The 14068-nt window shown below is 33.8% G+C and overlaps 1 protein-coding gene across 1 annotated transcript in view; it reads left to right on the forward strand.

Moving 5' to 3' along the window:
- Window positions 1–14068, forward strand: part of LOC114327089 (methylcrotonoyl-CoA carboxylase subunit alpha, mitochondrial) — a 70269-nt gene that overhangs the window by 26031 nt on the left and 30170 nt on the right. The window contains exon 6 of the mRNA XM_050648176.1: window positions 6855–7038. Coding sequence (XP_050504133.1) covers window positions 6855–7038 — 184 coding nt within the window. The remainder of the gene's footprint in view (window positions 1–6854; window positions 7039–14068) is intronic.

The following is a 14068-nucleotide window of genomic DNA, read 5'->3' on the forward strand; positions in this document are numbered from 1 at the left end:
TACAACTTTTTCAGTAATTTTTTGCTTTTCAAGATTGTTTAGACTTTCTTCTAAATTTTTAAGTAAAGGTAAAGCTACTTTTCTTGTTGGGTGTATAACTGGTTTTGCATTATTATCAATTTTTATAGCATACCTTTTATTAATGCATCCTATGCCTGAAAAAATATCTTTAAATTGTTCAATTAAAATATTATATTCTTCAAAATCATAACCTACACTATTTAGTTTAGATATTAAATTTAATTGAATACTAGAATTTAAGCCTAAAATTGCTTCAGTTTTAGAATTTACAATATAAAAGTCTAAATCATGTTCAACTTTATTTCTTTCACAGTGTAATAAGATTATTTCCAGTGTAAGATTGTAGTTTTGTATTTGTTTTCATGATTACCCTGTTAGAAAATCCTTTCTAAAGTTTCAAAAATACCTACTCATTGGTAATACACAATGGTAATACATTTGCCATTGCACCTGAATCTATTTTGAAAGTAATTTTATGTTTATTTATATTTAAATCTGCAAACCATGCTATATTTGTGAAATTATTTTCCCCTGCATTAACTTCTAGTACATTGCCTATGAACAAATCATTACAACTACTTGTTACCTTTGGACTTTTAGTTACAGTATTTATTTCATTAACCTTTTTGTTTTGAAATTTTTTTTTCTACATACTGTTGCAAAATGATTTGGTAATTTACAAAAATTACATACCTTACCAAAGGCTGGACAATTATTTATTCGATGCGACCTTTAACCAAATTTATTACAATTTTGTATATTCTGACTCCTTCTGATCTCCTCTGACCTCTTGATGTTTCTCCTTCCCACCACCTTGATAACGATTACCTGATTTGTTGTCTGCTTCCACTTCTATTACATTACTCGAGGCTCCTACTCTCATCATTTCACTTCTGGCTCTGGATGACTCTTTACCTGGCAAAAGTTTGATTGCTTTCTCCAATGTAAGACCATCTTCTTGTAATAGTCTTTCTCGTATTTCATTGTTCTTAATGCCACATATAATCATTGTTACAATAAGATTATCTTGAAGCTTTTCCAATTTGCAATTACCTGCCCTTTTTTTCAACTCGGTTATGAAATTATTGGTTGGTTGTCCTGGGTCTTGTTTGTAAGTAAAGAATTTATACCTTTCATATGCAATATTTTCTTTTCCTTGGAAGTGTACTTCAAACTTTTCCAATCAACATTTTAACTTATTTTTTTCGTCCTCTGCCATATGTTATTGGTATATAACAATGATACAAACCAAAGACGTATGACGTAGATATATTAATGTTATGTGACATGACAGAAGCTCGAAACAAATGACAATAGATAAAAAGCCATATAATATACTACATTCGCTCTCGCGAGATTTTTTTTGACACTGACGTTAGTAATTTCTTTTTTGAAAAATTCAGTTGTCAGAAGTGACTGGAAATTACTACAAAACCAACGCACCTGCTCATATCCAATATTATTAATAGTAAGCAGACATAAAAATAACATAAACCTTACGCCAACCAATATTTATTTATTTAAACCATTATAATGTATTGAAATTGCCAGGTCTACTTTTATAAAAATGAAAAAATTATTTTGTAATCGTGATATTAGTATTCATCTACGAACTAGAATGTTAAAATGCTATGTATTCAGTACTTTGCTCTACGGTGTGGAGTCATGGACTCTTAAACAGAGGAATATTAAAAATCTTGAAAGCTTTGAGATGTGGTGCTACCGCCGTATACTACGAATAAGTTGGGTGGATAAAATTACAAATGAAGAAGTAATACGCAGAATAAATAACGAGCCAGAAGTTCTACAGAGTATAAAAAAGAGAAAACTTGAATACTTAGGCCACCTGATGAGAGGACAAAAGTACACATTCCTACAAAATATAATGCAAGGAAAAATCCAAGGACGAAGAAATCCAGGCCGTAGAAGAATGTCCTGGATGAGAAATTTGAGAGAGTGGTTTGGCTGTACCACTAACGAATTGTTCAAAACAGCAGTAAATAAAATTAGAATCGCCCTAATGATATCCAATCTCCGATAGGAGAGGCACTCAAAGAAGAAGAATGTATTGATAGCAAATGAGAAAATTATTTATTGTACAAAATAAAAATATTTTGTAGAAATAAACTTCACAAAATTTTATGAGATTAGTAGACACTCCCACTATTTCTAATAATTCTTCTTTTTTTAATGAAAGATTAAGTTGATTTGAGTTGATTTTAGCAGTTAATAATGTGAGGTAGGAATTTTTGTGTTGTACGTTTCCTATTCCGAATGTCTCAAAAAAAATCTTGCGAGAGCGAATGTAGTATACACGGATTATACAACATATGATAGGAGCTCGAAACAAATGACAGTCAATGAAAAGCCCTATTGTAACAGTCTGAAGCCATTGTTGCTTCTTTTATTTTCTCCATGTATACTTATTGCTTTGCCTGTTTCCTCATTCTTTATGATTAGTCTAGCATTTAAATACCCTATTACTATGAATAATTGTTTACAATCACCATTACATACCATTAATTTTAAGAAAATGTTTATCTGATGAATTTTCATTAAGATTTATTTATATAAAGGATTCACCCCCATGTTATAAATATTACAATGGTATACATACCTATATTTTCAGGGTATAAAATTGCAATTGTATTTACATAAATCTTTAGAATATGTATATTATAGTACCTATAATCTATTATAATTAAAAATATTTATTGTGATTATTTACAAATTTAGATACAATTTGATCTAGATTTATTAGATTGTAAAAATGAATTGAATTATTGTAACTTAATTGATTACTGTCCATTTCAGAAGTTTCCAAACTACTGGCAATCTCCACTGCTCCCTCCAAGTCTAGATTCCTGGTGCCTGGTGCCCAATAGTCTTGCTTGTATTCTTTTGGAACATAATCCAAAAACAAATTGGTTCCTTATGGCAGACTTTAGATGTGCTTGAAAATTGCAATTTATATAGAAATTATTGCACTGATTCTCCTTCTACTTGCCGTCTGCATTTAAATCTGTAAGTTTCAGCAATTTCCAAAGGAACAGGATTGTAAAAATTGTTCATTTTTAACAACTTAGTCCTATATTTTATCTATCATCTGCTGGTTATACACATATTTTAGAAATACTAAAAATACTCTACTTTTCCAAAAACTACTTTATATTTTATTTTTATGATCTATTTTTATTATATATCATTTTAATAGGTTAGGTAGGTACTTAAATCAAATCTTCTCTTTTTCTTCCCATTTGTAATACAAACTTATCCAACAAACATAAAAGTATAAAATACTGTTTATACTCTTATATTATATTTGTGGGATAATACATGTTCTATACTTTTTAATCGATATAATACATATAATAACGACATCATTAATTCAATTTCTAATTATATTATGTATAAATATTATTCTCAATATGTATGTGAGTTGGTGTGTATATGAATAGGGTTGTATCCAGTTGTATCCAACTTGGCGATTATGCGTTTTCGTGACTATTTCTGTGTTACCGACATTTCACAGTTTAGGCGAATTGGGGGCGACCCCTCTTTAACCCATAGTACCTTTGCCTTGCCCCGGTAGTGTTCCGACTTACTCCGTCGCATAATTGCCTCTTGCTCCCTGCTCAACCCGCTGGGAACTGGGCTGAGTTCCGTTTGATTGGAACTATCTTTACGATCCTCCGCTCTCTTCTTTAATACACTCTCGGCGTCCCTCCTTGGATTCTTCGGAGTAGAAGTGGAACTGAGTGGGGTTGCGCTGGTATCGAAGAGCGTGCGATTCTCTTCTGACGAACTGTTGACTGCCGGGATGAAGGATATTGTTACAACCTTAAAACTTTGATATACTTTGAGTAATTACGTATTTTTTATGGGAAATTTTTAATTTTAAATATTTACTTTGAGTAAATTAACGCTAGCAACTTTCAGTGTAGTTTTTGAATTATTTTAGCCGTACTGGCAGAGCCTGCATACCGAAAGAAGGCTAGTGAAACCTGAATCTCGCAGTGAGACTTTATCACAAGGCCTTACGGCTCTCGAAGGGGGACAGGTGCTTTTGTTCTTGCCCAAGAAGTCATTAATTAAAAAAAAACTAAATTTTTAATCTAATAGCACAAAAAACAACACCCACAGATGCTATTCTACATCCTACCAGACTGAAAACAATGGTAACACCTCTGAGGCTTCTACAATTTGCAAGCCATAACGGATGCTGAGACTAAGGAAGATGAGGGAATTTTACAATTTATAATTCACGTCCCATCTGCTCAGCGCGGTAAATTTCAAACGAGAATGGTTCCCTTCGTACTCCAATCCGAGTAATCATGTAAATCAAAAATGAATAACCATTTTCAATTTCGTTGCAACACAAAACTACAGCCGCATTATTATTCCAGTTCAATCAGAGAGTGCAACAAGAACCTCTACCGGTTTCGAAACTTATTAGTCTCTCATCAGGAGGCACATATGCTGCCCTCTCTGACTCAACTAGGACAAACCTCGGCGTGCAGTCACGGATTGCAACGAACGAAATGGCAAGGACGCCCTAGCGACAACTGCTAGCAAAAAACTAAGTTTTCAATCTAATAGCACAAAAAGCAACACCCAAAAATGCTATTCTACATCGTACCAGACTGAAAACAATGGGAACCTACTCTGGTAACATCTCCGAGGCTTCTTCTATAAGGTTCCCATTGTTTTCAGTCTGGTAGGATGTAGAATAACATTTTTGGGCGTTGTTTTTTTGTGCTATTAGATTGAAAACTTAGTTTCTTGCTAGCAGTTGCCGCTAGGACATCCTTGATATTTCGTTCGTTGCAATTCGTGACTGCACGCCGGGGTTTGTCCTAGTTGAGTCAGAGAGGGCGCATATGTGCCTCCTGATGAGAGACTAATAAGTTTCGAAACCGGTAGAGGTGCTTGCTGCACTCTCTGGTTGAACTGAAATAATGATGCGGCTGTAGTTTCGTAAGGCAACGAAATTGAAAATTGTTATTCATTTTTGATTTACATGTTTACTCTGATTGGAGTACGAAGGGAACCATTCTCGTTGGAACTTTACCTCGCTGAGCAGATGGGACGTGAATTATAAATTGTAAAATTCCCTCATCTTGCTTAGTTTCAGCATCCGTTATGGCTTGCAAATTTTGTAGAAGCCTCGGAGGTGTTACCAGAGAAGGTTACCATTGTTTTCAGTCTGGTAGGATGTAGAATAGCATTTTTGAGTGTTGTTTTTTGTGCTATTAGATTGAAAACTTAGTTTTTTGCTAGCAGTTGCCGCTAGGGTATGCTTGCCATTTCGTTCGTTGCAATCCGTGACTGCACGCCGCGGTTTGTCCTAGTTGAGTCAGAGAGGGCCTCCTGATGAGGGGCTAATAAGTTTCGAAACCGGTAGAGATGCTTGCTGCACTCTCTGATTGAACTGGAATAATGATGCGGCTGTAGTTTCGTGTAGCAACGAAATTGAAAATGGTTAATCATTTTTTTTCATTATTTTAAGTTTGATGTATCAGAGTATCTGGAATATGCATTTAAAAAACTGGATTGTGCTAAAAGGGGAATAAATATTGATGGTGAATATCTGAGAAACTAGCGCTTTGCAGATGACATTGTCGTTATAGCCGAGAGTTTAAATTAAGCTCACAAAATTATGGAAGAACTAAAACAGGCAATAGAACAACTGTCAAAAAAACAAAATACACGATCAATTTAGTTCCAAGTGATGTAATGAGAGTAGGTGGGTGCGAAGTACATAAAGTATTTAGCTATATCTATTTAAGGCATGAAATTAGAATAGGAAAAGACAGTCAAACTTGTGAGATCCAGCGTCGTATAGGCTTGGGATGGGCATCATTTGGAAAGATGCGACATATTCTAAAAAGAATGCTACCGATTTGCTTGAACAAACAAGTTTACAACAAGTGAATAATGCCGGTAACAACATATGGTTCCGAAACCATAACTTTAACTAAACATTCTGCATATAAATTGAGAATAACCCAAAGAAAAATGGAAAGAGCAATATTGGGAATAACAAGAAGCGATATGGTACCAAACATGATACTATAAATAACAAGATAATATATTGCACATCCGGAAGTCATGACGTAACTGGAGACCGGCAAGTTCGTAATGGTTCGTAATCATTCGTAATGTTCGATTACTTTGAATTGTTCGCGGTTGTATTTTATATTTTATCTTTGTCAGTTATTTTGACTGGAATCTCGACACTAAATTCTTTTCGAATACATTGAAGTTAAATGTTATTTTGCTAATTGAATAATTTCATCACATAATGCATACAAATCCCATTTAACTTTAACAATAATTCAAATTCAACTTCCGGTCTCCAGTTACGTAATCAATGCGCAAACTCGGACGTATTTGAGCTACGGGAAAATACTATCTCTTTATTTATAGTATCATGGTACCAAATAGGATAGTGAGAGAGAGGACCAAAGTGACAGATGTCATAGAAAAAATTGCACAAGCCAAATGGAGATCGGCTGGACATGTAGCACGTTTAAATGATAAAAGTGGACCAAAAGACTCATAGAGTGGAGATCTAGAGAATATAAAAGACACCGAGGTAGACCACCAAAAAGATGGATGGATGACTTGAGAAAATCAGTGGGAAATTGGATATGGAAGGCACAAAATGGAGAACAATGGAAGAATATGGAGGAGACCTACATCCAACAATGGTTGCAAGAGGTTGAGGAATGATGATGATGATTATGATATATCAGAAAATAGTTGAATGGAGAAGACTTAAGATATGTACTGTACATATATACTAGAATACTAATTTTTTGTTGTTTTAGCCTGGTCTTTCTCCAAAATTACGGAACGAACTTGGAATGGCTGCTGTTAGGGCAGCCAAAGCTGTTGGTTACGTGGGAGCTGGTACAGTTGAATTTATCTTGGACAAGAAATCTCACGCTTTCCATTTTATGGAAATGAACACTAGACTGCAAGTTGAACATCCTATTACCGAAATGATTACAGGTAATATAATTCATTGAAAAAGTATATTCTTACTATTATTTATTGACTGTACTTATCATATTTGTATAGTTTGTCATTGATTGATATTCTGTATATCTGTATCTGTTGAGTAGAGAGGATGAGTCAAGTCCCACGGCAGTTAGGCCACCATTGACCCATTGTGCATGGTGCATCATGCCAGGGGGTTGTCATCCTTTGCTCATTGTCCATCCTGCCATTTGCAGGAAGGTGGACAAATCACCAGGGGACATCTACCCTATTTCGACAGGTGTAGGCCAAGGCTCGCAGAACGCATACTCTCGTATTGACGGTAACTCCTGAAGTTATGATGTTGCTTAGTGTTATCTTGGCAAGTCTACACCCTGGCCCTTCTTCCCTTTTTTCACGGTTTGCGTGTGGGAGTGGGAGTGACATTTGGCAATTTCTGCGATTGATATAGTTGACCAGTCAAAAAGATCACCAGGTTCTAAGAGTCTTAGGCCTGTTGCCTTCCTAGCTAGTTGGTCAGCAATGCGGTTGCCTTTATTTCTATTGTGTCCTTTAACCCATCTCAGGAAGATGTTGTTACTATCCGAAGCTTGGGCTAGTGACTCATGACACTCCATTACTAGCCCTGATGTAATACGTGGTCTATTCAGGATTAGTAGCGCTTGTCTGGTGTCTGTGCAGATTATCATGGTTTTACCGGCTATATCTTTCCGGGTTATCTCTTTTGCGATTATGGAGATTAATAGTTCAATATGAACTACGCTGGCATTTTGCCCATACTCCACCCATTTTATACTAAGGTCAGTGGTCTAGAGTATATCCTGCCTTTTTCCATTTTGGAGCCATCGGTGTACATATATGCAATACGCATTTGCCACGTTTGATTCCCTATGTTGTCTTGTTTCCATTTTGTAGGGTTTGTTGAAGACAAACATAGGTTTAATTGAGTCATCTCCATGGCCGGGATGTAGTAGTGGTACTGCCTCCAGCTCAACCCGCCAGAAACGACATCTCCATTTTCCTATTCCTACATCAAAGTTTGCACCCGATGAGCACAATTGCATCATCGTCATCAGCGCCACCTCTTTGATATAAATGTCTAGATGGGTGATGCCAATGAGCAACTCCATTGCAGCAGATGGTGTTGTTTTCATGGCACCTGTTATATTTAGGCAAGCCATCTGCTGAATATGGTTTAGTTTGTTGATCGCTGTTGCCTGTAGTACTTTTGGTGCCTAAGCAATAGCTCCGTAAATTAGCATTGGCCTAATGACAGTAGTGTAGATCCAGGTGATCACCCTGGGCGAAAGGCCTTAAGTGTGTCCGGGGGCGATCCTTCTTCTTCTTCTTTAAGTGCCGTCTCCCAATCGGAGGTTGGATTTCATCATCACTATCTTTACTGTACCGACCGCTGCTCCGAAGAGTTCTCTATAGAACTGCATTTAAACCAGTCCCTTAAATTCTTCAACCATGAAACTCTCCTTCTTCCTATACTCCTTCCGCCTCTTATCTCTCCCTGTAGTATCAGTCTTAGTATTTCATATCACTGTCCCCTCATTACGTGTCTCAGATATTGTAATTTTCTTATTTTTATTGCGTTTATTATTTCGCATTCTTTGCCCATTTCTCGCAATACTTCCGTGTTCGTTTTCTTCCGTGTCCATGCTATTCTAAGCATCATTCTGTAACACCACATTTCAAATGACTGTAGCTTATTTATGTGTTCTTGCTTCAATGTCCAGCTTTCAAGTCCATATTGCAGTATCGAGAACACGTAGCATCTTAAATAGTCCAAGAGGCAGCGATGAAAAATCTCTTTGAATTTACTAAAGCTAGATTTTTCACAGTTGATTACTGTGATTGTGTAGAGAAACATACTGCGGTCGGTCAAGCGAAACGTAGAACAGGGGTTACTGAGAGGGTATCAAAGTTGCTTTCCTACGAAGGTAATTAAATCCATTTACTAAGGCTGAAAATCAGTACACACATTCGAAGTTAAATATAAATAAAAGTTATTATAGTCGATCAGCTGTATGACGGCACAGAGCCGGTCGGTCGGCCCCTACCCCAGGTTGTGGGTGAAAAAACGTGATATAATTCAGGAATTTTTGAAACCTATCAGGTGTTGTAAAGGACGATGCCAGGAATAACTTCTACTAAAATGTAACCAAAAATATTGTGCGCTTTTTTTTTAATTGCGATTTTCATTTGTTAAATTTGCAATTTTTATTGATTTTTAATTTTGTAGCTTAGGATATTGATTTTAGAGAAAAACTTTTAAATAGAAAGTTGTAGTAAATTAAAAAACCTACAATTTGAGCTATGGTAAGTTTAATTTCGTTAATTGGTTATTGCAAAACAGCCTGCGAAAGGTCCAAAATGGCCGTTTTTTACAATTGCATTATTTATTGTACAAATAATTTTTTTTTATTTTTTAAAGCTTTAAAATGAAGATCTTTCAATTCCAAACATAAAAAAAATTGTAAAGCCAGATTAACGAATTTGTTGCTTAGATATTATAAATTGTTTATCCCAAGAGGTAAAATGTCGAAGGCTATAACTTTTTGAAAAAAAAATCGTAGAAAGTTGGTGAAACATCCAATCTCCTTCGAAAGAGTTATGTTTTCATATTCTGATGTAAATAAATGCGTAAAACATTTTTAAACCTCTAATTTTTGGATTTGAAAATAAGGGGGCAAATTTCGTTATAAACATTTAGAGCTGAAGCGGCCCTGTACATCCTATGAGTTTTTAACTTACACATTATTGTTGCTGAAGATGAAACGAAGATTTATAAAAAAATAAAAAATTTCTACGACCAACTGAAGCCGAGATAATTTTTGGGTTTGCAAATAAGGGGGCAAATTTCGTTATAAACATTTAGAGCTGAAGCGGCCCTGTATATCCTATGAGTTTATAACTTACAGATTATTGTTGCTAAAGACGAAACGAAGATTTATAAAAAAATTAAAATTTTCTACAACCAACTAAAGCCGAGATAATTGTTTTTTTTTTTTCTTAAATCATAGTGCCTTTATTTATAACAAATTAAGAAATTATTTTACAGTCATTGACTAAAGAAAGACTTATATTATCTTAAAATAAAAATTATTATAAAATATAATTATATTTAATTATTCAAAATTATTTTTCAAATCGGTGCTTTTGCAAGCGGCCGAATTTTGCAAATCTCCCGGCTCTTACCAAAAATACGTAACTTGTATTAAATGACAGAAAACAATTTAATAATATTACCATTATAATATATAGTCTATTTACCACTGTATTTGTTTTTCTTTATAAACTTTTATATGTGAAATCCAAAAAGAATAGTCACTACAAGAAGAAAAAGTTTTATGTATATTATAGTAAGAAGTAACATTATTATTATTATATTTATATAACAATGAAAAAATTAAAAATATAGTTATATATTTCATATATATGTATCATTTTTGTAATATTATTTCTTCAGAAATGAAATTTCACATATAAAAGTTTATCAAGAAAAACAAATAGAGTGGTAAACAGATTGTATATTATAACGGTAATATTATTAAATTGTTTTCTGTCAAAATTTAATACAAGTTACGTGGAAATTTTCCGACCGCGCGGATTTGAAGCGAGCCGGCGATTTGCAAAATTCGGCCGCTCGCAAAAGCACCGATTTTAAAAATAATTTTTAATAATTAAATGTAATTATATTTTATAATAATTTTTATTTTAAGATAATATAAGTCTTTCTTTAGTCAATGACTAAAATAATTTCTTAATTGTTATAAATAAAGGCACTACGACTTAAGAAAAAAAAAAACAATTATCTCGGCTTCAGTTGGTTGTAGAAATTTTTTATTTTTTTATAAATCTTCGTTTTGTCTTCAGCAACAATAATCTGTAAGTTAAAAACTCCTAGGATGTACAGGGCCGCTTCAGCTCTAAATGTTTATAACGAAATTGGCCCCCTTATTTTCAAACCCAAAAATTAGAGGTTTAAAAATGTTTTACGCATTTATTTACATCAGAATATGAAAATATAAATCTTTCAAAGGAGATTGAATGTTTCACTAACTTTCTACGATTTTTTTTTTCAAAAAGTTATAGCCTTCGACATTTGACCTCTTGTGATAAACAATTTATAATATCTAAGCAACAAATTCGTTAATCTGGCTTTACAATTTTTTTTATGTTTGGAATTGAAAGATCTTCATTTTGAAGCTTTAAAAAATAAAAAAAAATTATTTGTACAATAAATAATGCAATTGTAAAAAACGGCCATTTTGGACCTTTCGCAGGCTGTTTTGCAATAACCAATTAACGAAATTAAACTTACCATATCTCAAATTGTAGGTTTTTTAATTTACTACAACTTCCTATTCAAAAGTTTTTCTCTAAAATCAATATCCTAAGCTACAAAATTAAAAATCAATAAAAATTGCAAATTTAACAAATGAAAATCGCAATTAAAAAAAAAGCGCACAATATTTTTGGTTACATTTTAGTAGAAGTTATTCCTGGCTTCGTCCTTTACAACACCTAAATCAACCTATTTTTCACCCACAGCCTGGGGTACCCAATGAATGTACAGGGTTATTCACTATATTTTGACCCCCTTGTAAACTGCTTTATTTACAGAATTAAAAAAAATGTGAAATACAAAAGTTATTAGATTTTTAAATTTTGATTTTTTGACATACACTCACCGGCACAAAATTCCGCCACCCAAAATTTTTGATTAAGTTTGATAATGTATAACTTTATTATTTGTACTCCGATTTTCAAGATTCTTGCACCAGTTTGTAGGTACATGTATTAATATTGTGTGGTATTATTCCGGTAATACAAAAATTTTGCTTGCGTTGCATTATACGGGGGTAAATGAAAGTGTTGTATTTCCTCCTTACTTTAAAACATTCTGTGGAAAACTGGAAGGGCTGGTTTTGTTTCATAGTCCTGTCATATTATCCCGGAGGCATCACTAAAATTTTGTTTTTAGAATTATCCGAATATCCTTTTTCTTGTAAGAGCTGTACCATTTTTTGTAAATAAAAACACTGATTGACTCGTAAAGTGGAGATTGGATTGATAAGATTAGAATGGCCCGCATGCAGCCCAGTTCTCAATCCTATTGAGTATTTATGGGATGAATTTAAAAAAGCTATTCGCCGTCATCCTAGGCCTCTAGAAAATTTGGTACAGTTATGGCCCTGGTAGAGGAATATCGGGCTATTCCCGAGGCAAGGATAACACATCTTTATTCGATGCCAAACAGACTGCGAGCAGTCGTTGCTGCAAGAGGTGGACATACCCGCTATTGAATTGTTTGGTTTTGTTGTTAATTTTGTTTTGTTAATTTTAGTGAGTTTGATATTTTTAATTAAAAAAACCTGCAAAGCAGTGTTTTTATTTACAGCTCTTACAAGAAAAGAGATATTTGGATAATTAAAAAAACAAAACCTTAGTGATACTTCCAGGATAATACAAAAGGAGTATGAAACAAAATCAGCCCTCAAAATTTTTCCACAGAATTTTTTAAAGTTAAGAGAAAATACAACGCTTCTATTCACCCCTGTATAATGCTATCTAAGCAAAAAAATTTTGTTACCATAATAATAAAAAACGACATCAATACATGTACCTACAAACTGATACAAGAATCTTGAAAATCGGAGTACAAATAATAAAGTTATAGATTGTCAAACTTAATCAAAAATTTTGGGTGGCGGAATTTTGTGCCGGTGAGTGTATATATCGTATTAGTGAAGTCATCCATTTGGGCGTGATGACGTAATCGACTATTTTTTTAAATGGGGATAGGGGTCGAGTGCTAGTTCATTTGAAAGGTTATTCAATTCCCTATTCAGTAATATAAACACTAACATGATTAATTATACAGGCTGTCCAAAATTTTTTTTTAATTAAATTAATTGTTTAATTAATGATTAATTTTTTTTGGACACCCTGTATAAATAATTATCTTAATGTTTATAGTACTGTATAGAGAATTGAATAACCTTTGAAATGAGCTAGCACACGACCCCTATTCTCATTTAAAAAAATAGTCGATTACGTTATCACGCCCAGATGGATGACGTCACTAGTACGACATATATAATATGTCAAAAAATCATAATTAAAAAATCGAATAACTTTTGTGTTTTACATTTTTTTCTAATTCTGTAAATAAAGCAGTTTACAAGGGGGTCAAAATATAGTGAATAACCCTGTACATTCATTGGGGCCGACCGACCGGCTCTGTCCCGTCATACAGCTGACCGATTATAATAACTTTTATTTATATTCAATTTAGAATGTGTGTACTGATTTTTAGCCCTAGTAAATGGATTTAATTACCTTCGTAGGAAAGCAACTTTGATACCCTCTCAGTAACCCCTGTTCTACGTTTCGCTTGACCGACCGCAGTATGTTTCTCTACACAATCACAGTAATCAACTGTGAAAAATTTAGCTTTAGTAAATTCAAAGAGATTTTTCAGCGCTGCCTCTTCGTCTAAAAGTTCTTACTCTCAGTTCTAATCTAAGGTCTTTGTTGCAGAGAATTGTTTTCATATTTACAAACGCATTTCTTGCTACTTTTATCCTGGTCCTTATTTCTGATGTTTGATCATGTTGTTGAAATCCAGGTTCCTAGGTATTTGTATTTATCGACCTTTTCTATCGGTACATTTCCCAAATGTATGCTTGTTTGTATGTTCGTTTTCTTAGTTATTATCATGTACATATTTGGTCTTTATATATTCATTTTTAGTCCATATACTCTTCATAGAAACTGATTGTTTTGTTTAGTAGTAATTGGAGTTGTTCAGCTTCACGATGTCACTGAGATGCCACAATTGACTGATATTATTTAGACATTATTTAACCCTCGTAAGGCGGTGCGGGGTGCAAATGCACCCCTGACCTCGTCTTTCTTCCCTATCTTTTTTAATATTTTTTTTTTGATTTTTGTCCATTTTTTTATTCGCATTAAATTCTAAACGCATTATACCCATTACCTTGTTTAAAACTCTTAGCGTTTAAGTGCT

The sequence above is a fragment of the Diabrotica virgifera genome, chromosome 4 (genome assembly GCF_917563875.1).
Source record: "Diabrotica virgifera virgifera chromosome 4, PGI_DIABVI_V3a".
NCBI lineage: Eukaryota > Metazoa > Arthropoda > Insecta > Coleoptera > Chrysomelidae > Diabrotica > Diabrotica virgifera.